Source organism: Hyperolius riggenbachi, chromosome 5 (genome assembly GCF_040937935.1).
Source record: "Hyperolius riggenbachi isolate aHypRig1 chromosome 5, aHypRig1.pri, whole genome shotgun sequence".
NCBI lineage: Eukaryota > Metazoa > Chordata > Amphibia > Anura > Hyperoliidae > Hyperolius > Hyperolius riggenbachi.
Window position 1 is genome coordinate 105,209,554 of NC_090650.1, and position 26,149 is coordinate 105,235,702.

General features: G+C 42.8%; 1 protein-coding gene and 1 long non-coding RNA gene across 3 annotated transcripts in view; one reads left to right on the top strand and one right to left on the bottom strand.

The window, feature by feature from the left end:
* Positions 1 to 9,135: 9,135 nt before the first annotated feature.
* RFTN1 (raftlin, lipid raft linker 1) overlaps positions 9,136 to 26,149 on the bottom strand; it is a 456,281-nt gene continuing 439,267 nt past the window's right edge. For both annotated transcript variants that reach the window (XM_068236097.1, XM_068236096.1), the window contains exons 9-10: positions 22,030 to 22,111; positions 9,136 to 11,107 (exon numbers count right to left, since the gene is read on the bottom strand). In XM_068236097.1, coding sequence (XP_068092198.1) covers positions 10,622 to 11,107; positions 22,030 to 22,111 — 568 coding nt within the window. In that variant the 3' untranslated portion in view covers positions 9,136 to 10,621. The remainder of the gene's footprint in view (positions 11,108 to 22,029; positions 22,112 to 26,149) is intronic.
* The window catches only part of LOC137518364 (uncharacterized), a 44,980-nt gene continuing 44,604 nt past the window's right edge, over positions 25,774 to 26,149 (top strand). The window contains exon 1 of the long non-coding RNA XR_011020800.1: positions 25,774 to 25,859. This is a non-coding gene — a long non-coding RNA (uncharacterized lncRNA). The remainder of the gene's footprint in view (positions 25,860 to 26,149) is intronic.

A 26,149-nucleotide genomic window follows, 5' to 3' on the forward strand; every position in this document is an offset into this window, starting at 1 on the left:
CGTTTTAGTGACACATGACTATTATGTATATCGTGGAGAGCAGCTTGGGGAGCAGAGCTTTCACGGATGTCAGTGATGTATGGACTGATATAACAAAGCATAATAAGATGGGAATAAGTTCCCATTGGGTTTTTTAGTATACCAAATGTATCCATAATACCAATATAGAGTCCATAAATGAAATAAGCTCTACCTACTCAGGTATATGTGGGACTATATATTATTCAAGCACCTGTGTATTCAAGCTGGGTATCCCACAGGCATTTGTTATAATCTGAATCACCATTGAAACAAGTGTAATGGGTTTACCTCCCATGGAAGGTGATTTGTGCTTTTTACTTACTTACCTCTTGACACTCCAGAGTACTGGGCAGTATGTCTGGTGGAGAGAAGACCTCATCTCCTGCCTGTGCTAATGCATGATAAAACTGCCTATAAAATGCTTCAATATCAAAGGGACTCAGCAATGCACAAAATAAAATTGGTGGCTTTTCAATGCACAATAGAAGCAAAATAGTAGGACCACATCATACAATTTCAGTATGAACTTTCAGGATGACACTGAGCAAAAGACAGAGAGTATATTTAAATAACAGATAAACTACCTAGCAAACTACCTAGCATAATGGTAATATTGTAATATAAGAGAGATTTTAGGGGAAAAATGCAGATTATTCGAAAATGCCGGCATCTTTACTTCTGGCAAAGTGGATGACTGTGGGATGTTTTTTTCCCTACCTGATCTCCCAGAGTGCTCTGGGGCAGAAGGCTGTGTGATGTCACAGCCTAGGCTAAGTATCATTGGGACGGCGGGTTACATACCAACATACAGCAGTATTTAGATATAACACTGAAAACAGGATAAGTAAGGTAAAAATGGGTATCCTGAATAATTTATTACATTCTACTATATGTCATTAGGATTCCTCTTATACTCTGACGTGTCCATAATGTTGCATTTTAAACCAAGATGTAGGTCTTTCCATTGCAAAGCAACAAGGACACAGGCCAGTCTTTAAGGTGAATGGCAACACATCCACTGCTCGCATTGCATGAAAACTGGTTCCTACAAAATCGTAAGGGAACATAGAAACTTAAATTGTGCATTATATAAAACAATGGAATGTTTGAATATATTGCGGGATCTCACAGAGATCCTACTGTGTTTTATGAGAGTTTGAAGAATGTTTTGTCTTGAGCAATACAGTATATAAAATGTTACTGAACATCCAGGACCATTGTAAACATCCACTATTTGTCTGAACAATTCAACCCATACCTATCAGCTTAGCAAAGCTAGCAGTCATGTGACTGGTGATAGGCGGAGTCTGTCTCTTGTCACAGCCGCATCATTTCTAAATTCCACAGAACTCATAAACTTCATCTGCAGAAACACCTGTACAGCCAACACATTGCTATTTTAATGAATGGTGACGAGTTTACTTTAAGGCAACTTCATTAAAGGGAACAATTCTGTCTATGCTGAATTTCATGTGTATTTCACTTTAAATATGTTTAAAAACTCAACGTCACGCAAAGACAAATGTGCACCCAACCAAACAGACTCTTATTGCTTCTAAAAATGTTCTGACCTTTGCCAAACTTGCAATAGTAAAGACAGTATCACAGAAAATATGATACATCTAACATTATATACTGCCTTTAGTTTCACAATAATGCGGCTAAACTATCTGGGAAAATGCAAAAAAACCTGTAGCAAAAGCAAACAGTTCCCCGCAGCAGCTAATCAGAATCCTGGTTTCTTTTGCCAGCCGAAGCCTGATTAGTTTGTCCTGGAAAAACTGTTCCTTTGCGTTCCAAGCGTGAAATTATTTTGATAAATCTTTCCTACCGTACATAAGAGGGTAATTAGAGTACAGAATTCCAATCACTGACTCAGGTGTCCTGTGGGTTGAGGACAATAATCAATTTTGGTCACAGCAGAATTCAGTTGAAGTGCATCATGTCCTTATCAAAACATATTTCAGTTTACCTCACAAGTTCTGCTTAGTAACGCTGAAAAGTGTTACCAAAATGTTTCTAACAACTTGGGCTTATCTGGCCTCTGTTTGGCAGCTACAATTCAAATAGAAGAAAAAAGCATTATTGGTATTCTGCATAGGAATGGGTGCCCTACAAAGATTGGTGAAAAGATATTGGGAACAATCAACAAACCACCGACCAAAAAAAGAAAAAAATATGTAATGGTGGTTGGGATTTGTACACTGCAAGTGATTCCACTCACCCCGTGGTGATTCCAGCTCAGCTTTGACAAAGTAAACTCCATGTTCTCAATGAGGGCGGTTCACACTACAAAGCATGCTAAAAAACCTGCTGAAAGCATGTGCAAGGTGGCACTTACTAGTGGTTGACCTCCACAGAGGTCATTGGAAAATGCCCACCAGCTCCAGTGAAAACACTAGCAAGACTCAGTCAATGCAATCAGCACCTGTGAGAGGACAGTCAGTGCTGGCCAACATCTGTTTCAAGCTCCGCTCAGAAGTGCCAGTCAATGCCAGCATTTCCTCAGCATTTCCAGTGTAAAACAACTGCAGGATTCCCCTTGCATTTCAGAAAATCCGTGTTCACATGATTACTAGAAGATAAACACTAAGCAATATGCCAATCACAGGTTGCCATGGAATATGCAACTTAAACTTCTACAGGAATGAAAAAAAGAACCTGGATGTTTCGCAGCACTATTGGAAACCATGGGGCAGATTTATCCAAACTAACACAAGGAAAACTAGTGCAAAAGTCACGCAGATCTCCATAATGACAGGACCCGATTGGTCCCTCTGAGGAACTGCTCCACTTCTGCATCAGGTTTGCTCTGATTTTCATCTTCTCCAATGTTCAGTACTTTAAGGCAGGTTATCATTATGGTAAATATATCCAGTGTTAGTGAAGGAACCATAATTCTATGAGGCTCCTTAACAGACTATGTGCCTGGATCATTTGCAGTCATTGGGAACCACAAAACATTGGGCAAATGAGGAAATGCTACATCTACCATATATACTTGAATAAAAAGGACCATTTTGTTCTAACAGCATTTGAAAATTTAGTTTATATTCGGGTCGATGTATCGATGCAACACCCCCGTTGCGCCCTTCCCCAGTCATCTGTTCCATGTAATCGCACATATTGAGCTAAGTCTCTTCCCCCTTTCCCCAACTCCTGGTTCAACCACATATTCCCCCATTGTAACCTGATTATTTCCATTATCATGGAAAATATGGAAGCATGTCATGCTGGCAAGGTAGCTTACAGTTACCTTTCTTGCGTTCAAAGTCGCCAGACTCCTCTCTCCAGTAGACAAGTCCTACACCTCCTCCATCTGCCACAACATGTACAGACAGAGTCTGCAGCCTCACTCTGGACTGCCAATGAAGAGAGGTACCCTGGGTGAGGCTGGAGACATAGATGTTACAGACATGGAAAAGCACAGTGACTACAAACAGCAGCCGACAGAGGAAGAGTAGGAGGCATTGTCTGAAGAGTGGAGCCTGGGTATTCAGAATGCAAAAAAAGTAGCACTCATTACTCCTATTGGATGATACACTCACAAACTCTCTGTAACACAGTGGGGGAGAGAGTGGATTTCCCGTGTTCTACACACCTGATTACAAGGAGTGGGTGACAGGGGGACCACTCCACTGTGCTCTCTGCAACTGTTCTAATGGTGAGGGACCACCATACTGGCGATGGGGGTAAGGGGGAATTGTCAAGTCAGTGGATTGACAATAGGGGACAAAGGATTCCTTGGTTTATAATCGAGTCAGCCATTTTTACCTATTCTCTCAAGTAAAAGTGGAGGAAAGATTTATACTTGAGCTGCTTTATATTTCAGTATATATGGTATATGTGAGAATGGTCCTGATGCAGTAAACTGCAGTATAGTTACCGTGTGGTATAGTACCCATTGTGCATTGCTATGGTAGTGCTAACGTTAACTTTGCGCATTGCTATGGTAATGCTCGTAATGCCATGTTATCAAAGCAACACGCACATAAACCTGGAAAAATATGTGGCGCTAATGGGTTAATGGTCCGTGCTCCACCACGTTACTAATGGCAAAATTGCTGTGGGTAACTGCTAATGGTAACTTTACCGCAGTTTGGTGCATCAGAGCCAATGTCTCTCTATAATATCAAATTCAACAGCAACCCACTTTAGGGTTAATTTAATGGGATACAAGCAGAAATAATGGCATTATTACTGCAGGCTACATTTTGTTTTTCATTATTTTAAGAGCAGAGTTGTCCTGGAATGTTAAACAGACACTGCAGTCATTGCAGGTGTAAAGTAAATAGCAAATGGGAGATACAGTGCTTCACCTAATGACAGTGTGTGCAATGGTTAGTTTATAACAACACAGATAACTGAAGCAAGCTTCTGTTCCAAGCCCAAACACTAGCATTTTATTCATTGATCCCTGCCAATAGCTATTTATAGTTTAGTACATTCATTACTGCGTTTTGTGCTTTGTGTGACCTTCCTTTTTAACTTAACCACTTCACCACTGAGGGGTTTTACCCCCTGAGCACCAGAGCAATTTTCACCTTTCAGCGCTCCTTCCATTGATTCCCCTATAACTTGATCATTACTTATTGCAATGAAATGAACTATATCTTGTTTTTTCCGCCACCAATTAGGCTTTCTTTAGGTGGGACATTATGCCAAGAATTATTTTTTTCTAAATGTGTTTTAATGGGAAAATAGGAAAAATGTGGGGAAAAAAATAATTATTTTTCAGTTTTCGGCCATTATAGTTTTTAAATAATGCATGCTACTGTAATTAAAACCCATGAAATGTATTTGCCCTTTTGTCCCGGTTATAAAACCATTTAAATTATGTCCCTATCACAATGTTTGGCGCCAATATTTTATTTGGAAATAAAGGTGCATTTTTTTCATTTTTGCGTCCATCCCTAATTACAAGCCCAAAGTAACAGTGTTATACCCTCTTGACATAAATATTTAAAAAGTTCAGTCCCTAAGGTAACTATTTATGTATTTTTTTTAATTGTAAATTTTTAATTTTTTTTTAATTACAAAAAAAAAATAAATGGGGAGTGTTGGGAGATAATGAGTTAATTTTATGTGTAAAAGTCATTTATTTGTATGTGAAAAATGTGTAGGGTGTAGTTTACTATTTGGCCACAAGATGGCCACAGTAACTTTTTGTTTTAATGCGACCTCCAAGCTTCCTTCCGGAAGCTTGGAGGAAGAATAAGGAGGCTGGACACGTGAGTTTTTTCTCACAATGATCGCGCTGCCCATAGGAGAGCAGCGGATCATTGTGGGGCTTAGATCAACGAACGGGAATGGATTTTCCCGTTCATTGATCTCTGGGCGAGCGGGCGGCGGCGTGTTTACTAGCGGCGGGCGGCGTGTTTACGAGCGGGAGCGTGGGCAGCGTCGGGAACACGGAAAGTACGTATTTCTCCGTCCCTGGTTGTTAAAGGATGGAAAAAGGGGCGGAGAAATACGTACGCGCGGGGGTAAAGTGGTTAAACAACCGACAAAACTTTTATTTCATGCTGTACGTTTCTATACCATTAGGGAAGAACATCAGCGATATAGTTCAGAAAATTATTTGATGCAATTACATAACATTTTCCACCTCTACTACGCCATGAAATGATCACATTTGACTTAACACAACTGCAATTAGTCGTTTGTCCTTAAAGAGGAACTGTCGCGAAAATCTAAAAATGTAAAACACATACGGTACAAATAAGAAGTACATTTCTTCCAGAGTAAAATGAGCCATAAATTACTTTTCTCCTACGCTGCTGTCACTTACAGTAGGTAGTAGAAATCTGACATTACCGACAGGTTTTGGGTTAGTCCATCTCTTCATGTGGGATTCTCAGCATGGCCCTTATTCTTTATAAAGATATTCCCTGAAAAGGATTTATACAAAGATGCTAGCCAGCCTCCCTGCTCACCGTGAACTTCTTTGGCAGTCGGATGGAGCAACTGCCATTTACTAAGTGCTTTTAAAAATAAAGAAACCTCTGAGACCCCTCCCCCCCATGAGAAGATGTGCTAGCCCAAAATCTGTTGGTAATGCCAGATTTCTACTACTTACTGTAAGTGACAGCAACATAGGAGAAAAGTAATTTATGGCTCATTTTACTCTGGGAGAAACTTACTTCTTAGTTGTAAATGTTTACATGTATTTTAAATTTTAAGATTTTCGCGACGGAGGTCCTTTAAAGCACTGGACTCAGAACCTCCTCTATGCTCTAAAAGATAAACAGCAGCATAACCACCTTTAAAGAAAAACATTTCTTTGCTACAGCTTACAGAACTTACAATAAATCTGCAGTGTCTACTTCCTGGTTTTATGGAAGCAGACAAAGGGTTAACATATTAGCTGTCTGCCAAGGAATGTCAAATTTCTGTGCTGACGCAGCTGAGACATCAAATTACACTTGTGATTACTTACAGATGAGGCGGAATTAGACAGGCTAAACTCTCTAAGTACATACAGGGTGCACTTCTCTATGTTTTCCTGGTGTCCTGTGCAAGAGACCAGGTCCGCTTTAAGTTCACAGTGCCATTTTACACAGATGCCATTGTTGTACTGAGTCTATACTTTCACGGTATGAGTTCTATTTTAACATTTGCGTCCAGCATTAGATTGGGAGGTCTGTATGTGCACTACATCCTGATTGGCTCACAGAGCTGACCTTCCCATACAATGAGCTGCTGTGCACACATTACATTAAGCTAATACAAAGGCAATGTCAAGTTCACAGTATACATGTAAAAAGCAATTAGCAATATTTATAAATTCAATATTTAACTGGATTAAATGGAGGTATTCTACTGTATATACTTTCCTGTTCAGAGGTGTGTGTGTGCGTGCGTGCGTGCGTGTATCTAGAAGCTTACAACTACTATATATATTTTTTTAATGTGGCACAGCACTGGTGACCAGTTTATTAGCTTGTTTGTCTTGGCTGTTGATATTAAGTGCTATTCAGATATACTTTAAACTACCCCTTAAGTGTTCTACAAATAAAATGTATATACTTTCCTCAGTAGTTGGAAGCTTCTAGATAGTCCAGAGGTTCCCTGTACCTTCTTACACCTCACCGCTCCAACGCACAGGGTCCCTCTTCGTTTTCTGGAGGCGTTGTGGGCTGTGGATAAGCGCATCCTGACTGGGCATGAATAAGTAAGGTCCGCTGAGTGGAAGGAAGCTGCTCTTGCACAGATTTTACTCTCTGTGCACAAGCACTCCATTCTACTGATACACACGGACTTTATTCTCACATGTCCAACAATCGGGATGCGCTCGTCCACAGCCGGTAGGGACTTATTGAAAAGGCTCCAACTGAGAACCTTTAGAGTAGGCATGGGCAAACTTGGCCCTCCAGCTGTTAAGGAACTACAAATTCCACAATGCATTGCAGGAGTCTGACAGCCACAGTCATGACTCATAAAGGCAAATGCATTGTGGGATTTGTAGTTCCTTAACAGCTGGAGGGCCAAGTTTGCCCATGCCTGCTTTAGAGGGACACTCTGCTGGAACAATTGGGTGTAGAAAGATGTGGGAAGTGTCTGAACAATCCAAGGGATTGTTCCCACTACCGAGTTAAATATGTAAATTATTATTTAGTTCTTCAGGGGTTCTTTAAAATAAATATATTATGAGTTTTTTTGTTATATGTTTGCTTCTTGTATTTCTTGTGTTTATTTTTGTTAAAATTCAAACCCTAGAATAGGTAAAACAAATATTTCATTGTCTTTTTTAGTGTACCACCTGTATCTCTCCCGGGTAATGTTTCGTTAATAGATATGGACTATGAGATGATTAAAATTGCCCATTTTATGTTCCTTTCATGTAAATGTATGCAGTTTAGGAATCGACCAATAAAAATCAGCTTCTGCCTTTGCTTTGTCCAGCTCCAAGCTGCATACATTTTCACCAAATTATCATAATATGTGTACAGTAAAATCCCCTTATAGTAAACTCCTCTTACTATATCAGAATTGGTATAGTTAACCTCACAGTATAGTAAATCGAGTTCCAACCATGTGCCTGTATGAATATACAATGTATTGTATATTCATACAGGCACATGGTTGGGACTCAATTTAGTATACCGAGAGGTTAACTATATCAGAGTTCACTATATTCTACTGTATCACGTAAAATGTATTTGCACCTCACTGACCCTCTGTACTCGTTAGTAGAAAGATCACTTTGCTGCTGCAATATACAAATCACTAAAACTACAAGAGTACAGTCCTCAGAACTGGTTCCTGATAGTCTGTGCCTTTGTTGCCAACGTTACTGCACTGCAAATCGATGCCTTTAACCTCCTTGGCGGTACGCAGTTTCAGTGGCTGCGTCCGCGGGTGGGATTTTTTTAATTAAAAGTGTTTTTTTTATTTGTTAGCTAGCACTAGGCTAGCTAACTATGTGCCCCAAGTCCCTGGCACCTCTCTGACCCCCCCGACCACTGCCAGCTATATTTACCCATCCGCAATCCTGCGAGAGCCGCAGCTTCACCAATTAGCTTCACTCGTCGTTATGGCGACAATCGGACATGACGTCATCGACATCATGCGCAGTTCCGATCCTCCCCATAGCGAAGCCGGGTGCTGATTGGGAGACTGCGCCATCGTGGGATCCCTGGGGGGTACGTATTACAATGGCGATCAGAGGGGACCAAAGGGCCTTGGCACACATAGTTAGCTAGCCTAGTGATAGCTTAACAATTTTATTTAAACAAATTATCCCGGGGTGATGTGATCCCCTGCGGCGGCTAGCCCGAACGTAGGTCGGGCTTACCGCCAGGGAGGTTAATGCACTTAAAGGAATACCGCAGTAAAAATAAACCGAGGAGATTAATGATTGTATCTATCCTCCTACTCCTAAAAATGACTTTGAGATATCTCACGGTTTTATTTTTTGTTTACATCTACTTTTTAAGTTTTTAATGTTGCATTGTCTCTGCTCAATGACACAGTCTTTTAAGTATGCCAGAACTATAATCTATGAATTATTTACCCTTTTTATCTCTTCCCTGCTCTCTACAAGGAAAAAGATGTATGGCTGCTATTCCTTACCAGTGAGGATGATGCTGTATTTCTCTTAGTCCTGAAACTGTCACTTGCATACCTAAATGTTTATTTTCCCCTCGGTATTCCTTTAAGCCTAATTGTCAAACTACCAAGTGGAACTCTAAACAAACACCATATTTTCATTTGCGACCCTTAAAATCGTTTTGTTTACAAAAACATTATGTTTAACACATTTTAAATCTATGCCTGAAGCAACATGTAAGTAGATATGGTTCAATCTTTCTATTATGGAGTTGCACAGATCTGGATATTTTGTTACTTTTCAGATTTGCTTGTAGTTGCCATCACAGAGACAGAGGTATTGGAAAGGAAAAAGCCCATTCACTGGCACTGAGCAGTCACCCCTGGCTGCAGAGAGACTAGCGCTTTCCCAAAGACACCTGATTGGCTGATGACTGGTCTTGTGATGTTTATCGTACGAGTTTGCAGTTCAGACTGCTCAGGCTGTTAGTTCTTCGGTGTTACCCTATAAATCCACATTAATGTGTACATTGAAATCATAACAGAATGTTATTTTCTCCTGGCTGAAAAACGTAACTTGAATTTCTAATTGTAACAATGTCCTCCCACACAGACGATGCTCGCTACGTGCTGTAAGGCTAAATGAAAGAATAATCACCAGTTTTAGTATACCTGATCGCTAAACTCTTCTGAGTACAGAATTATCTCTTTGTACAAAACAGTAAACAAAACTATATCAAAATAATATGAAGTGCAACTATATGCAAAACGCTGCATACAAAACAGTTTACATTTTTACTTGTGCAGAAAATTTAAGCATTTATAGATCTATATAAATATATCTAAAATGTGATGAATCGGTTAACATGGAACAATTTGTTGTTGTTGTTTTTTTATCTTGTTTTGGCTGCTGCACGTTGCTCACAACCGAGCTTCTGATCGATTGGCTGTTTGATGTTAAAAGAAAAACAAAATAATATTTTCACGTTTCAATGATCACATGATAAACGACCTATGACATTCCAGCTGTGACCGTACTACAACTCACAAAGTACACAGTAGATTCAGATGTAGCTTAAACTACATCAGTAGTTAGCTGGAGCATTAGGACACCTATTCCACGTTAATCAAACCCACTTACTTTGTATTCTACATTTGAAATTGAATTGTCTTTTACCATCAACTTTTGTTTATATCGGTATCCATATGGTAATAACTGACCAATTTCAATCTGAGAAGTTGTTTGTTAGTGCCACCCAACAGATGTCCTACAATCAATTCTGGGTACCCTTGATTGTCAAGTATGTAATACATATTCTATTGAGACCCAGTTTTGTTTCTTAAGACCAACTTCATGGTTTACAGTCGATGTTGCGTTGGCATTTAGGGCTTGATATAAGAAGGTGTTGACCATCAGTAATATCTGAAAAGTATTAACAACAGTCCCCTGAATTGTACACTCAGCCCTTGAAATGCCTGAAACAGTTGCGGATGGAAACTGAGACGTGATAGTAGAGAAACAGCTGAAGGCAGAAAAGACTGAGGTACACTAGGGACACTCTATGCCACTTTCAGTGTTGAAGTGCACTCCAAGGCCTGCTGAGGTGTCTCCGTCTTGGGGGTTTTCCATTATGTGGACATTTTTGTCACCTTCAGGTGCACTGGTGTCTATTTTGCTTCCATCGCTTCCATCTTCATCACCTGTTGGCTTCTCTTGCTGAGTTGTGTCAGTGTCTCCATCTACTTCAGTCTTCACACTTTCTGTTACCCCTTCTGCTGTCAGGGAACAATTAATATTTGTATCAAGCATCACTGTTGATCCCTCAACGTCTGTTTTTTTTAGCTGAGCTGCTGTTTCCTGGTAGGGGTTACCACTCTGGTTGTGATAGATGTTCCCGTCTGTTTGGTGATTGCCATGTACGGTGTCATCCATTTTTATTTGCTCCTCATTCTTCCTATTTCTGTCTGTTTCTTTGTCTTTAGAATTAACCTTTCCTTTCCCCTTCCTTGAGTGCTTGCTGTGCCGCCACTGAAACTGAAATGAACAACAGGTATTAATTGATGAGGAAAATGATCAAAAGAGCCTTCAGAAGTCTTCTGGAGAAGTGGTTAACTAGATGTGTTGAAATTAGACAGCCTTGTGTGCATGTGTGACTAATCGCAATAAGGCAAGACAGTAGATTACTGAGTACAGCATGGATGTGATACTCTTTATACTTGGGATAACAATATGAAAAGATTAGCCTTCTCTCTTAGCATGTCCTCCCTTTGTCAGACTTAGAAACAACTGATTTTCTTCACAATTGTGTGTGACAAGGGATGTTATTGCAGGAGCATCACAGAAATGTAAAAAAATGAATCTACACAGACACACATTAAGAGGACAAAGGGAAGATAATTACTGTACTCCTTCAGGTTATCAATCCAAAATATGACACTGCCCCAAAGATGTGTACAATAAAAGGTCTCAAGGTACATTTCAGAACTGTATATGAACAGAAAACCTCCCTCACGATGAGAATGTTGTTTAAAGGAAACCAGAGCTAAGCAACTCTAACAGTTTTATACATACCTGGGGCTTCCTCCAGCCCCATGCACACGGATTGCTCCCCCGCCGCCGTCCTCAGTTTTCTCTCTCTTCGGTACCGGACCCTGTCACTTCAGCCAGTCACGGCCAGTCTGACGTAAGAGAAATGCGCTCTTTGCATATCTCTCCAGCAACTGCTGGAGAGATACGTAGAGGGCGCACTTCTTTTGCGCAGACTGGCTGAAGTGACGGGACCCGGTACTGAAGAGGGAGGAGACTGAGGACAGCGGGTGGGAGCGATCCATGTGCATGGGGCTGGAGGAAGCCCCAGGTATGTATAAAACTGTTGCTCAGCTCTGGTACACTTTAAAGTAAACCTGAGGTGAAAATAAACTGTTGAGAAACAATTGTATTTATTCCCCTACTCCTAAACATTACTTTTTTTAGATATCCCATAGTTTTATTTTATATTTAAACATTTAAAAAGTAGGTTGAATGTTTTGTTGCCTCTGCTCAGTAGCAGCCTAGTAAGTGTCCCAGAGTTAGAAAAAGGTCAATAGTTCATGCATTTTATCTCCCTCTGCTCTCAGAAGTTGTACTCTGCCAGGAAAACTTTTATGGCTGTAATTTGCTTATCAGTGATATTTACCATATTCCCGACAAGCTATTGACAAGACAGAAGCTGTCACTTCCATGCCTAAAAATTAACTCAAAGCAAACTAAAACTAGTAAAACAGCCTGATTATTTATATGTCTTGCACTGTACATACACATTTATCTCATCATGTCACATGTTGCCTCGGGTACATTTTAACACCTAATAAGATAGACTCAATATAGATCTGAGTTGCTATCTAACACTTTTATAACCACCCCTCTCCCATCTCACTCATCCAAATTCCTAAACTTTCAGGTTTTCTTCCTCACATAAAATATACTGGTTGCCCTAATGGAACTTATGGAAGGTCATTAAACTAGCGCATATTGCCCAATTAGCACATCCCGCATTAACTAGTGTGTGCCAGCGTTACGCAAGTGTTGTTTGAGTAAAGGTAGTCATTAATGACACAAACCCTGGCCGATCAATCATTTCCAATCACTGCAGTAACTGATCGGAAACGATCAATCATGCCTTTAACGGCCAAATTCCTGCTAACCAATCCAGTCAGATCGATGGGATAGATTCCATCAATCTGATCGAATTGGTTAGTGGAAATTCAGCTGTTAATGGGCACAACCGATCATTTTTAAATGATTACCACAGCAATTGGAAACAATCGGTCGGCCGCAGATTTCAGTTGTTAATTGCTACCTTAACACTCGTTACCCTAACAATGCTTCACCAGACTTTTGCCCCATTCTCTTTACTTTACTGTACTATTATAATATATACAGTACTTTATTCTTTATAGTACCTGATAGGTGATGATATAAGCGCTGAACAACTGCCAGAGGCTCCCACTCCACAATGGATCAACAGCACAGTACATGTACTGTATATATGCCTCAGCGATGTTCCCCTTGGCGTAAGCTTTCCCGATTTGCCATTAGTGGCAATGGTTTTAAGGTGCACTTTACCTTGGTGTTAGTGCAATACCTTATATGCGATTTCATGCAACAGGAAGCAGTGTGCATGAACCCTCAATATGAGCTATTGTTTTACTTTATCTTATGTGGTTTTATTAAAGTGTACCTCCCTATGCAATTAAGTATAGCCTGAGTGTGGTTTTTGTACCTTGGTGGTGGCCACATCACTCTGTGAGCACTGGGTAATTGCAGGCACCACAGAGGGGAGGTTTACACAGCTCAAGCGCCGAGGCATATACATATTCTGTACTTTATTCTTTATGTTATGGAAATTAAGTTTTGAATCCTAGGGAATTATTTACTGAGGTTCCGAAGGACTGGAGATCACTGGGGAACATAAGTGATTTTAAAACACTCCCTTAATTTATTTTTAAAAAATGATCTCATATCTGACCACAGTGAAGACTGATTACAGGATGAGAAATAGTAGTTGGAAGTCTTGGGCCTAAAGAGACATATGGGGCTTGATGTAGTGCGCGCTATGCACGCCTTACATAGCAGCGCTCGCTGCCATGTAAGGAGAGTGCCTTTCTTAGTAACACGCATTGCTTCCTTAGCAATGCGCGTAACATTAACTGCGGGTGGTCTTGCTCCTGTGAAGAAGTATCGCTACTGTGATACTTCACTCGCGGCCGCTACTGTGTTAATTTACATAACAATGGCCTCAATTCACTAAGCTTTTCTCCTGTCTTTAATAACTCTTCTAGAGTTGTTACCATGGTGATAAGGCATGTAGTATTCGGGAAATATTTTACCTCAGGCAAACCTAAAGTTAACTCTTCTGTCTTTAAAGGGATACTGTAGGGGGGTCGGGGGAAAATGAGCTGAACTTACCCGGGGCTTCTAATGGTCCCCCGCAGACATCCTGTGCTGACGCAGCCACTCCCCAGTGCTCCGGCCCCGCCTCCGGTTCACTTCTGGAATTTCTGACTTTAAAGTCAGAAAACCACTGCGCCTGCGTTGCCGTGTCCTCGCTCCCGCTGATCTCACCAGGGATGTACTGCGCAGACACAGACAATACTGGGCCTGCGCTGTGCGCTCTTGATGACATCAGCGGTATCGAGGACACGGCAACGCAGGCGCAGTGGTTTTCTGACTTTAAAGTCAGAAATTCCAGAAGTGAACCAGAGGCGGGGCCGGAGCATCAGTGAGCGGCTGCGCGGGCACAGGATGTCTGCGGGGGACCATTAGAAGCCCCGGGTAAGTTCAGCTCATTTTCCCCCGACCCCCCTACAGTATCCCTTTAAGTTAACTCTTCAATCCTTAAAATAACTCCAGAGTTAAAGACAGGCTGTTTATTAACTGCATGTGAAAATAACTACAGAGGAGGTAAATTAACTACAGAGGAGGTAAAATAACTACAGAGGAGGTAACTTAACTACAGAGGAGGTAACTTAACTACAGAGGAGGTAACTTAACTACAGAGGAGGTAACTTAAGGAATGAAGAGATAAGATAACCCTCTCTTATGTGGAGGTAAGTTTTCTCTTGCCTTATTATCTCCAGCATGATCTTAGTGAATTGAGGCCAATGTAAATTAACACAGTAGCGGCCGCGATTGAAGTATCGCGTTAGTGATTAGGCCTTCCCAACAACATTTACTAAGATCTGATATGACGTGGGGGTAGCAACATTTGTATTAAAACTGCTGATTAGCTCATCTCATATGAATATTTTTTACAACTACTCCTAGGAAACATACAGTCCCTTTAGTTTAGTGCTTTGCATTGCAGGAATGAAAGGCAAGCCTTATTTTACCTTGCATAACACGTACATGTAACTAGACATAGCTATTCAAAATGCTTTCTAAGAGACTGTGCTATGGGAGAGTGCCAGTTTCCTGCCAGTCAGTAGATTAGTCCAGGTTTGGAAAATAAGAAACATGCATCTACTCCATGCAACTATTCACTCCTGCAGAAAGATGGGGAGTTTCTAGGCAGTCTGGAAACCACTAATAGAGTACAGATTCCAGGAGTGCAATTTCAGTTTTAGACAATCATAGGTGGCTGCAAATTCTTCTAAAGTAAAATGTACTATACATTGCTTTTCCTATGTCACTGTCAATTGTAGTAGGAAATAGATATTGGACAGGTTTTAGACTAGTCCATCTCCTAATGGGGAGCTCTCAGGAATTATTTTATTCTTTACATGCACTCCCTTGAAATAAAAGGATCTATATAAAGTTAGTGTTAGGTATCGGGGGGAGGGGTAAGGCAGGCAGAGGAGAGAGGAGGTTAGTTTGAGGCAGGCAGAGGAGAGGTGAGGTTAGTGTCAGACAGGCAGAGGAGAGGGGAGGTTAGTGTCAGACAGGCAGAGGAGAGGGGAGGTTAGTATCAGACAGGCAGAGGAGAGGGGAGGTTTAGTGTCTGTCAGGCAGAAGAGATGGGAGGTTAGTGTCTGTCAGGCAGAGGAGGAAGGAGGTTAGTGTCTGTCAGGCAGAAGAGATGGGAGAGGTTAGTGTCAGGCAGGCAGAGGAGAGCAGAGAATAGTGTCACGCAGGAAAAGGAGAGCAGAGAATAGTGTCAGGCAGGCAGAAGAGATGGGAGGTTAGTGTTAGGCAGGCACAGGAGAGCAGAGGTTAGTGTTAGGCATCAGAGAGGGTAAATTAGTGTTAGGCAGGCAGAGGAGAGGGGAAGTTAGTGTCAGGCAGGCAGAGGAGAGGGGACGTTAGTGTCAGGTAGGCAGAGGAGAGGCTAGTTCCAGGCACGTGGAGACGAGGGGAGGCTAGTGTCAGACAAGCAGAGGAGAGGGGAGGCTAATGTCAGGAAGGGGGAAGGTTAGTGTCAGGTAAGTAGAAGAGAGGGGCGGTGTCCGAAAGCTTTTTCCAGATTCCAAGCTTACTACTACACTACTCTTAAAGCACGAATGCGGCCCTACTGCACCTGTGCAAGCACAGCCATGCCTATGCAGTAAGCCGAGTGGCTCCATGCTAATGTGCAGGCAGATCTGCTATTAAAGAAAATCTGTAACTAAAAATAGTTCCCCTGGGGGTACTACCTCGGGTGGGGGAAGCCTCTGGATCCTATTGAGGCTTCCCCCGTCCTCCTTTGTCTCACGGCGGTCTCGCTGTGCCCCTCCCAACAGCTGGGATGTAAATATTTACCTACCCGGCTTCAGCACATGCGCAGTATCGGCTCTCCGCTCGAAGATAGGCGGAAATAGCCAATCGCTGTCGGTCCGCTCTACTGCGCGGGCGCAAGTCTCCTGCGTCTGCATAGTAGAGCGGACCCAATAGAGATCGGCTATTTCCGCCTATCTCCGTGCTGAGAGCTGCAACAGCGCCCCTGCTGGAGCCAGGGAAGGTAAAATATATCAAGGCTTGACGAGCCAGGATTGCGGGACGCTTCGGGCTAGCCAGCGCTGAATTGCCTGCAGCTATAGGGGTGGGGGAAGCCTCACTGGGACCCTGAGGCTTCCCCCTCCCGAAGTAAGTACCCCCCAGGGGAACTTTTTTTTGTTACAGAGTCTCTTTAAGTCTTTGAGTTGTGCTGCTTCAGGACACATTATCAAAATGTTAAAGCACAGTACAGAAGATGGGTAAGATTTGGGGACTCTGCTTACTAAGATGGTATATTTAGGTTTCTGCCTAGGGTGGTGCAGAAACATGTCTGCACATACCTGAAAATGCAAACAAACATGTAAATTTTTAATCATGAATAATAACGAGCCATCTGCCAATGTTAACATTTTGTTTGAAATTTCCTCCTCTTTGCTGGAGAAGCATGTTCCTTCCCTCCATAGGGAGCCAACGCTTTGTGCAAAACAGAGTGTACTGGAAAAACAGTACATAAATTAATGAAGCTCTTTTAACTTAATTATATATTGCAACATAAAGTAACACCTAACTCTGTGTCTTTCGAACTGAATACAAATCACAATGAGATATATTCATTTACCGGTGTTAATAAGTTCCTTCCATGCTGTAAAACTAGACAGCGAATTGATAACAAGGGAAGACATTATCGAAAGCATTATACTGAAGTCACACGGAGTGTGTGGATTTATACTGTAAGCATAAAAAACTCACGTCTAGCAGTTTACTCAGAAAGGAGCATAGGAGGTGCAAGCGCAAACACCTTACAAAGGCCCTGCCCAGCAAACGTATTTGTTAATCCTGTACTCTGTAATCTATTGCAAAACTATTGGAAAGCGTTGTAGCGAGTGGGAGTGGCAAGCTCACCTGCCACGCCTATGCAAATCCTTGGCTCCTCCTGTATGCAGCTTCATTTGGATTGCCACCACAAGCCCCTGTACACCTTGATGCAGGTAGTCACGTCAGTACATGCGGCAGTGTCATGTGGTACAAGCACTTGCAGTGGCAATTCAAAAAGATGCTGGACACGGGAGGAGGTGCACCAGCATGTCAGGTGAGCCTGCAACACTCACCACATGCCTGGGGGGGTGCACATACACTTCGGCGTCAGTCGTCGGGAAACTGAACACCTCTACATTGCACACCCACTTGAGACCTTTCAACTGAGATTTTACAACATGCCCGATCAATCATTTCAATAGATTCGGACTGAAATCTATCACAATGATCAATCAGGTGGCCATGTTGCGGCATTGATCTCTGCCAGATTTAATCAGTCGGATATCGATTACAAAAATCAAGTAATGAATGAAAACACTAATGCTACCCCTCCCCCCCTTCCAAATACCTCTATTTTGATGAGAACAGAGATAGTCATGTAACTGCCTATTCTCCTGTATGCTTACAGAGGACAGGCATGCTCTTAAATTATTTGACAGCCTGCAGTCAGCATGATGCCACCTGCTGGCTAAACTATTCCCATCACCATCTGCATTGGGATTGGTTGATCAGTCACATCTCAGATGTCCTGCTTGTTCCCATAGAGCTTTCCCGGTCTTTGCTCTGTGCCGTGACCCCAGTGAAGTTATTTGACCAACTACAAGGCAGTCTTCAGAAGTTCTTGTATCCCTGAGTACTTCCAAATGCAAGTGGATCCTTACTGGGCATGTGTGAGTCTGGGCTAGCACATGCGCAGTATGGATATGCCGGTCTTCAGAAGTGCTTGGGGATGTGAGTACTTCCAAAGACTGCTGAGGAGTCCTGAAGGCGCAGAACTTCACCGGGGGACAGTACAGGAACAACAGCACTGAGCGAGGGCCGAGAAGGCCTTATCAGATCCAGTGCTGTCCCTCTCTATAGGTGTCTTATTATTTTTTTTCTGCACCACTTTGGTATTGCTTTAAAGTGAACCTAAAGCCGATAAAAAAAAAATTAGATTAACTCACCTGGGGCCTCCCTCAGCCCCCTGCAGCCGATCGGTGCCCTCGCAGCTCCGCTCCGATGTCTCAGGACCCGCCGGCGAGCACTTCCGGTTTCGCCGTCACCGGCTCGTGTTCCCATGCCTGTCGGCTGGTGACGGCAAAACCGGAAGTGCTCGCTGGCGGGTCCTGGGACATCGGAGCGGAGCTGCGAGGGCACCGATCGGCTGCAGGGGGCTGAGGGAGGCCCCAGGTGAGTTAATCTCATTTTTTTTATCGGCTTTAGGTTCACTTTAAGTACAGATTAACCCTAGCAGGCATAGCTACTGCTGTGGGCCCAAGAGCAGGAGGGTCCCAATGTGTCCCTTAGCAGTTTACTGGCATACGTATGAAATCACCGCCAGGCGAAAGATACAGCCAATATATGACTTATCCTGCTGCTGCACAAGTCCCTGCGGCGTTAATTACTATTCCCCCTCCAGGTCCAAGTGGATGGTAGGGAATTATGTAATGCGGCTTCCAGCTATTGCTGGAGGCCAAATTAGTGTTTTAAAATTAACTTCAGCTCTGTCTGATGGCGACAAAGTTACTGACTGTGCGCCGCTATAGCCGTAATTCCTATTACGGTCTATGGTGGCGCTGGCTGCACCCAAATCTCCTGTGCTGTTATTACAGCGCTCGGTTTACTGCCCTTTTCATTTATTTTCATTCTCAACCCTCTAGCTGCCTCGCACTTGTAGCTATAGGTGAGGGAAGTGGGATGTGTCTAGAGTAGTGAACGGGAAAATCACAGAGAGTTTGCAGGGAAGATGTGCTAAGTATGCCTCCTGAATACACTGATTTCAGGATGGAGATCTCATACCTTCCATACTGGAAGCAATGTCACTGATCATAAAGATTTTACAGGACTCTAAGTCTCTATGTCTATATTCAATAGGATGCCTATAAGGATGAGCTTAACACTAGGGCCTAAAAATTCTTCTGTGGAGTCCCTTGACTTGTAATTACCGTAAACCTTTTTGTTGGTTTGATTGGTTCAATGGCAATGTGAATTACTTGCATTCTTGTTCTATCTGCAGCAACTTCAGCAATGAATTATACTTACTTAGGGTCCCCAATAATGATTAAGCAATCCTCCTTAGGCAGCTCTCAGTATCCACTAGAGAAAGTAAAAACTTGCAAAAGAGAGAGCGCTTTGAGTGACTAACAAATAGGATCATCCACCCTGCCAAAGACAGGTCTCACCTGTTCAGAAGTGGCTGCTCGTACGACACAGCCTCTGATAGCGTTTGTCCCTTTAGGGGCCAGGGACCAGACTCGCGATCCAGCTCCAGGCGGGGAATCCGAAGGGCCACCAGGGAGTCACGTTCTCAGTTTGGACACTTCCAGGGAGGCTGTAGGCAGGCCAAACGTTAGATCCAGGCGCACGCTCACCTTGCGAGACCAAACGGGAGTGAGTGGTGTCTATGCGATGTCAGTTGCGTACTGAGTAGTATCGGCAGGGTGGATGCTCCTATTTATTTGTCACTCAGCGCGCTCTCTCTTTTGCAATAATGATTAAGGTATTCAGTCCAGCTGTAAGCAAGCTGCTCCTTTGTTATGCTGGTTTGTAAGGGACATAGACACCTGGCGTGGGGGCATGGTAATCATAGAAGTCTCTACAAGAAGCTAGCCACTGGTACCCATCACTCTAATACCAGTTCTGGATAGAATGGAATATTAAAATGTTTGCACAATTTGGTCACTCAGACTACAATGTTATGTAAGAATGAAGCATTTTGGCTTGATGTGCAGAGGCACAGAAGTGAGGGGTGGAGAGGGAGTAGAGGCGATGGTTTGCGCTTACGTTGCTGCATGATAGGAGTCAGCCTGGTCCTTGCTAATGGACGTTGCCCCCTGTAGACTACAGAGCTTGACTTAAATGCAGTAGGCACACATCAGAAACGCATTAGCAGCCTTGTTTAATAAGACAAAATGTGCTAAGTATAGAAACCTCTGGAAATCCTGAAGGTTAGTGAGCTTATTAGCCAGGCAAGAAATGTTAAGTCTAATTGGCCTTTACAGGTTACTGCCATCCGTACATATTCACAGACCTGCTCTATAAACTACAGTAATATCATATACAGTATCTGCAAATGTGCCTTTCAGATCTTTTCTGACAATATTGAATATTTGCTACTGCAGTGATCTAAACACGTACACAGATCGTTACATTCCCATACATTGGCCTCGATTCATAAAACTGCCTGCGAGCGGGGAAAGTCGAGCGGGGAAACACCGCTGTCGGTATTTCCGCCTTCAGGGTGGTAATTCATAAAAATTTAGCTACTTGTGATATACGTGCGGAGATACTCCGCTGTAGGCAGGCGTTAGGCTGTCGGGAGACGTGCGGAAACAGGGGAAGCAGGCGGAATCCCTCCGTGCGGTGTTCTCTCTGCAGCTGCTTGGGAGGTCTGTCCCATTCACTGCAACGGATTCCGCACGCTTCTCGCCACATCAGAGGTAGCGGTAATACCCGTCCGCATACCGCTACCTCTAATCTTTATGAATTGACATTTGTTACTGTTGCTGTGATAATCACCGCGCAAGGCGGTGATTGATCACTCTGCTCGCAAATGTCGGCTTTTCATGCGGAAAAAGCCTTTATGAATGCATATTTTGGTGTGTGGTCGGTAAAGTGAGCGTTTTTTTGCATTTCCGAATGCGGGAATGCTTTATGAATCGAGGCCATTGTGTAATTTACAAAAAGTTTTAAATCAAATTAACGGTATCTAGGTAAACAGTGAGGCAGGACCTGGTTCTTGTTACACTACACTGGTGATGATTCACAAAGCAGCATTATTATACGACACATGCATTTATGCACATTAGTTTACACATGTAGACATTTATGTAGGTAAATTACCATTTAACATATAAAGAAAACCAGAGGTGAGATTTGCTTACCTGGGGCTTCTTCCAGCTCCCCGACATCTATCAGGTCTCTCGCTGTGCTTCCAATTCCCTCCAGTGTGCCGCTATGCTCTTTTGAAAAAATCGGCGACTGTGCATATGCGGCCTCAGCTGCGTACTTCCTCGATCGCGCTCCCATTGCTGGAAGCATTCTGCACATGCACAGTTCAAGCTTACAAACTGCACAATGCGCAGACTACGGAAGAGACTACGGAAGCCCGATCAAGGAGGCGGGTGCGCACCAGTCGTCACTAACCATGACCAGTGCATCTTTTGGAGCAAGCATCAGCACATTGGAGCGGATCGAAAGCACAGCGAGGGACCTGATATACTGCAGGGGGCTGGAAGAACCACACGTAAATAATATCAATTAATTCTATCCACTCGCTTGCCTATTATTTCATGCATATATATACTTAATGGAGGCAATATTTTAATTGGGAAAGTTTTTACTAATGTAAACATTTACTTTCGTTAACTAATGTGCGTAAATCCATGTGCTAAAGCATAACAATGCCTTGTGAGCCAACACCATTGCTTCTCCAGTATGTATGTCAAAATAGATGGCTGTGAAATTCTAGAGCGGTCTCTATTTCTCATCTGTACGTGTCACGCTACATTACCTTGTCGGTTAGCGATATCATTTTATAGCAATATTACCTTTGGCTCTTTCTTCTTTGTCTTATGGGGCAGTGCCGGTCGCTGCATGAACACAATCTGTTTGGTAGTGACATTGCCATCCCTGGGAAAAAAAAAGAGATTCATAAATAAGCAACGGATGTCATCAGCCGCCATAATGCATAACTCGCACAGCCTAACCACTTCCAGCATCAACCACAAGCCCGCATTTCCATTTATATGAGATTGATTCTGAGCTGAAATTGGCACAACCCAGAGTCAAGAATCCCTCCACGAGGATACCAATGGAAGATCATTTATTTCCAATGTGCATGCCAACATATGGAGGCCCAATCTATTTAAATGTAAGCTGCCTCGAAAATAACATGTTTCCCCTGAAGAAAATGTTAATAAGTATAAATCATTTCACTTGACTGCTATGTCAAGTATTACACAGATGTATAAATGGAATTTGACAGGAAACACATCATCTTATTTCCTGCTTGAAAATTGTAATTTATATATCAGCCATCACATGTCAAGCAAACAGTTCACAGTTGATTGAGAAGTACAGTCAGAAGGCCTGGGAAACACGGAACAAGAGAACGCAGTCCAAGTCAAAAATCTGACAGGATAATAATTTCAGAATACACATTCTTCCACAGAAATGATAATGGGTGTTGTGTACATCTTCAAAGGGAAACTGAGGTGAGAGGAATATGGAGGCTGACATGTTTATTTCCTTTTAAACAGTGCACATTGCCTGGCTGTCCTGCTGATCCTCTGCCTCTAATACTTTAAGCCATAGACCCTGAACAAGCATGCAGATCCGATGTCTATGACAAATCTAACAAGATTAGCTACATGCTTATTTCAGGTGTGTGACTTAGACCCTACGGACCAGAAAGATCAGCAGGACTGACAGGCAACTGGTTTTGTTTATAAAGAAATAAATATGGCAGATTCCATAGGTCTCACACCTCGGGTCCCTTTTAAACTCTCTTTTTTCCGCTCATCAACTCTTCACTTCTGTTAGTGTCCTTTACACCAGGGTTTCTTAACTCACTCCTCAAGTACCTCCAACAGGGCATAGTTTGTGGAAATCCACACAGGTAGTTAATGAGCTCTGCTGAGACAATAATTACCTCACCTGTGAATGCTTGTGGTTTCCTACAAAACAAGCACTGTTGGGGGTACTTGAAGACTGAGTTGAGAACACCTGCTTTACACTATATAGGCCCATACACACGTCAGATTTTTCTGAACGACGGGTCGTTTGAACGTTCCGTCGTTCAGTCGTTCGCACGCGAAATCAGACGTGTGTACGGACTATCGTTCGCGTGATAAGACTGGTTTCCAGCGATCCGGCCGGCGGATCGCTGGAAGCCAGTCTTATCACCCGAACGATAGTCTGTACACACGTCGGATTTGACGTGCGAACGACTGAACGACGGAACGTTCAAACGACGGGTCGTTCGCAAAAATCCGACGTGTGTATGGGCCTATATAGTGTAAAGCAGGTGTTCTCAACTCAGTCTTCAAGTACCCCCAACAGTGCTTGTTTTGTAGGAAACTTCTTTACCAAAGTGTGGGGAGCAGTGATGTGAGCAGCAATCCCCCCTAGATCATGTTACATATTTAAAAGTTCAGACAGAGAATTGTAAAGAGCGCTTTTCCACCAAGATAATGTTTGAAGGGGATGTTGGTTAAAACTCTAATTTTATCAATGGTCTAAGCCAGAGGCGCCTATTGTGTAGATCGTGAACTACCGCTAGATCAAAAAGAAAGAGACGGCACACCACTGGCTACAAACAACGTTGCTGTGTATTACGGAACAGGAGCACTACATGTTACGGACCGTAGTCAGTGGCGTAGCTAAGGAGATGTGGGCCCCGATGCAAGTTTTACATTGGGGCCCCCCAAGCACTCAATACATAACTATTGATACAGCGCACCAAAACCTGCCAAGGACAACCACAGTGTCAGAGGTGCAAGAAGGGGACGGGGCACAGTTTTTTTTAATGATTATTATGAGCACAAGACCAATAGAGAGCTAATACTGTAGTTGAGGGAGGGCCCATCGGGGCCCCTCTGGCCCAAGGGCCCCGATGCGGTCGCAACCTCTGCAACCCCTATTGCTACGCCCCTGACCGTAGTCCTACATCAGGCTCACCTGCCGTCCCTTTCTTTATATGGTTTGATCCAGGACTGTTTGAGCAATCCGGTCGAGACCTGGCATCGGCTTATTTACTACCAGGTTTCATATACCTGAGTCGCTGTTTTCTTGACGCCATACACACAGTCAGTAGATCAAAAAGTCTGGGTATATGCCACACCTGAGTGACATACGTGTTGATCTCTGTCTCTGACTTGGATGTGCTTATTGGAATATGCTGCCCTGAAGTTTTGCACAGAAGTGTACAGATGCAGGGTGGGGAGCCACACATATAGAAGCATTATGTGCTGATTACAATTTTGCTGGACACTGGGCCTGATATTGTGACTCTATTTGGTCAAACACTGTTCTATTTGGCTTACTGGGGAGGGATCTGATAAGCATCTAATGGACTAGCGGCTTGCGGTAATCACAGCTGCTGTGCATGTGCCGCAGTTGTGGCTGGCGTCTGAAGGTAGATTCTACTTAGATCATTTTCAATTCGTAATTTTCGAAGTAGCTCACAAACTTTTGGACACCTCTGGTCTAAGCATGAAAGACAGCATTAAACTAAACTATAAAAATATGAAAATGGTTGTGAAGCCACTGGAAGGGTTAATTCCTCACACCTCTACTTCACTCATTGCTAATTGATAAGATTGCTGTTGCCCTACTGAAATGATCGGATTGTGTTCAGCTAATACAAACCTGTGAACAATGCAGGAAATCTGCTGCATCCAGGGGGAAGCAGGGAACTTTCTATACTTTGTTTGCTCAGTGAAAGTTCAGGAATTTTTTTTCCCATTACGCCAACCCTCCCTGCCTAGCACAAAGAATGGTTCCTGTCCTCCAACAACCCCCTTACTGACTTAAAGGGCAACTGAAGCAAGAGGGATATGGAGGCTGCCATATTTATTTGCTTTTAAGCAATACCAGTTGCCTGGCTATCCTGCTAATCCTCTACCAGGGGCGTAACTAGACATCTCTGGGCCCCCCTGCAAAAATTTGGAAGGGGCCCCCCCACCCCCCTCACTTTCTGCACAGGAAAACTGAAGACCAATGTGTTTTCCCCATGCAGAGAAAAACACTTATGGTGGCCATACATGGTACACTAAAAACGTTCGATTATCCCGTTTATTCGATCAAAATTATCAAATCAAATTAAAGTTGAAAATATTTTTTTTTCGATCAAGAAATTTGAACGATTATCCCGTTTTTTCGGAAAAAGTCAGATCGGACATGCTGGAAAAATCTTTATATTCAATCTAACAGAATAATCGAACTAAATTATCTAATCGAAAAAAAATGGAAAATTGTACCATGTATGGCCACCTTTAGACTTAAAGAAAATGTCAGGCATTCTATGCTACCCCCAGATCTACTTACCTGGGGCTTCCTCCAGCTCCTTGCAGCCACCAAGGACTTGTCGCAGCTCTGTTCCCAGTACATACATACACATACACACACAGCCTTTTTATTTTACTACATGAGCACATGCTATATGGAGGAACAACAATGACATGCTGAACATAAGATATATTCACTGTAACTTTGGCAAAGCATTCAGAATGTCACTGATTGATACTGTTATTACAGGATCTGGGACTCCGTGTGAGACAACAAGCTCTCAATGAGACAGCAACAGTCAGACATCAATCTTTCCCATTCCACTGTGTCCAGTAACCAGACACCATAAGGTCACTAGCCTGTGTGTGTGGTAAGAATCTAGTAATCTCTTCTGAGGGACGGTCTACAACTTTTTTTCCAACTGTGACTCCTTTGTTTGTAATATTGTACATGAAGTCATCAGAACTGCTGCAGTGTGAGACAGATGTTTTTTTACGAACCCTAGGGAGCAGGGACAGTGTACAAATTCCAAAGTGTGTATGATTCCTTATCTGTGTAGTGGACACATGCAGTCAACATAACAGTGGTATGAGAGTAGAATAAGTTTTCTATCCATGCCCTTAGTTGCTTGTTAGTCTCGCAAACTTTTTCCCCCACGGG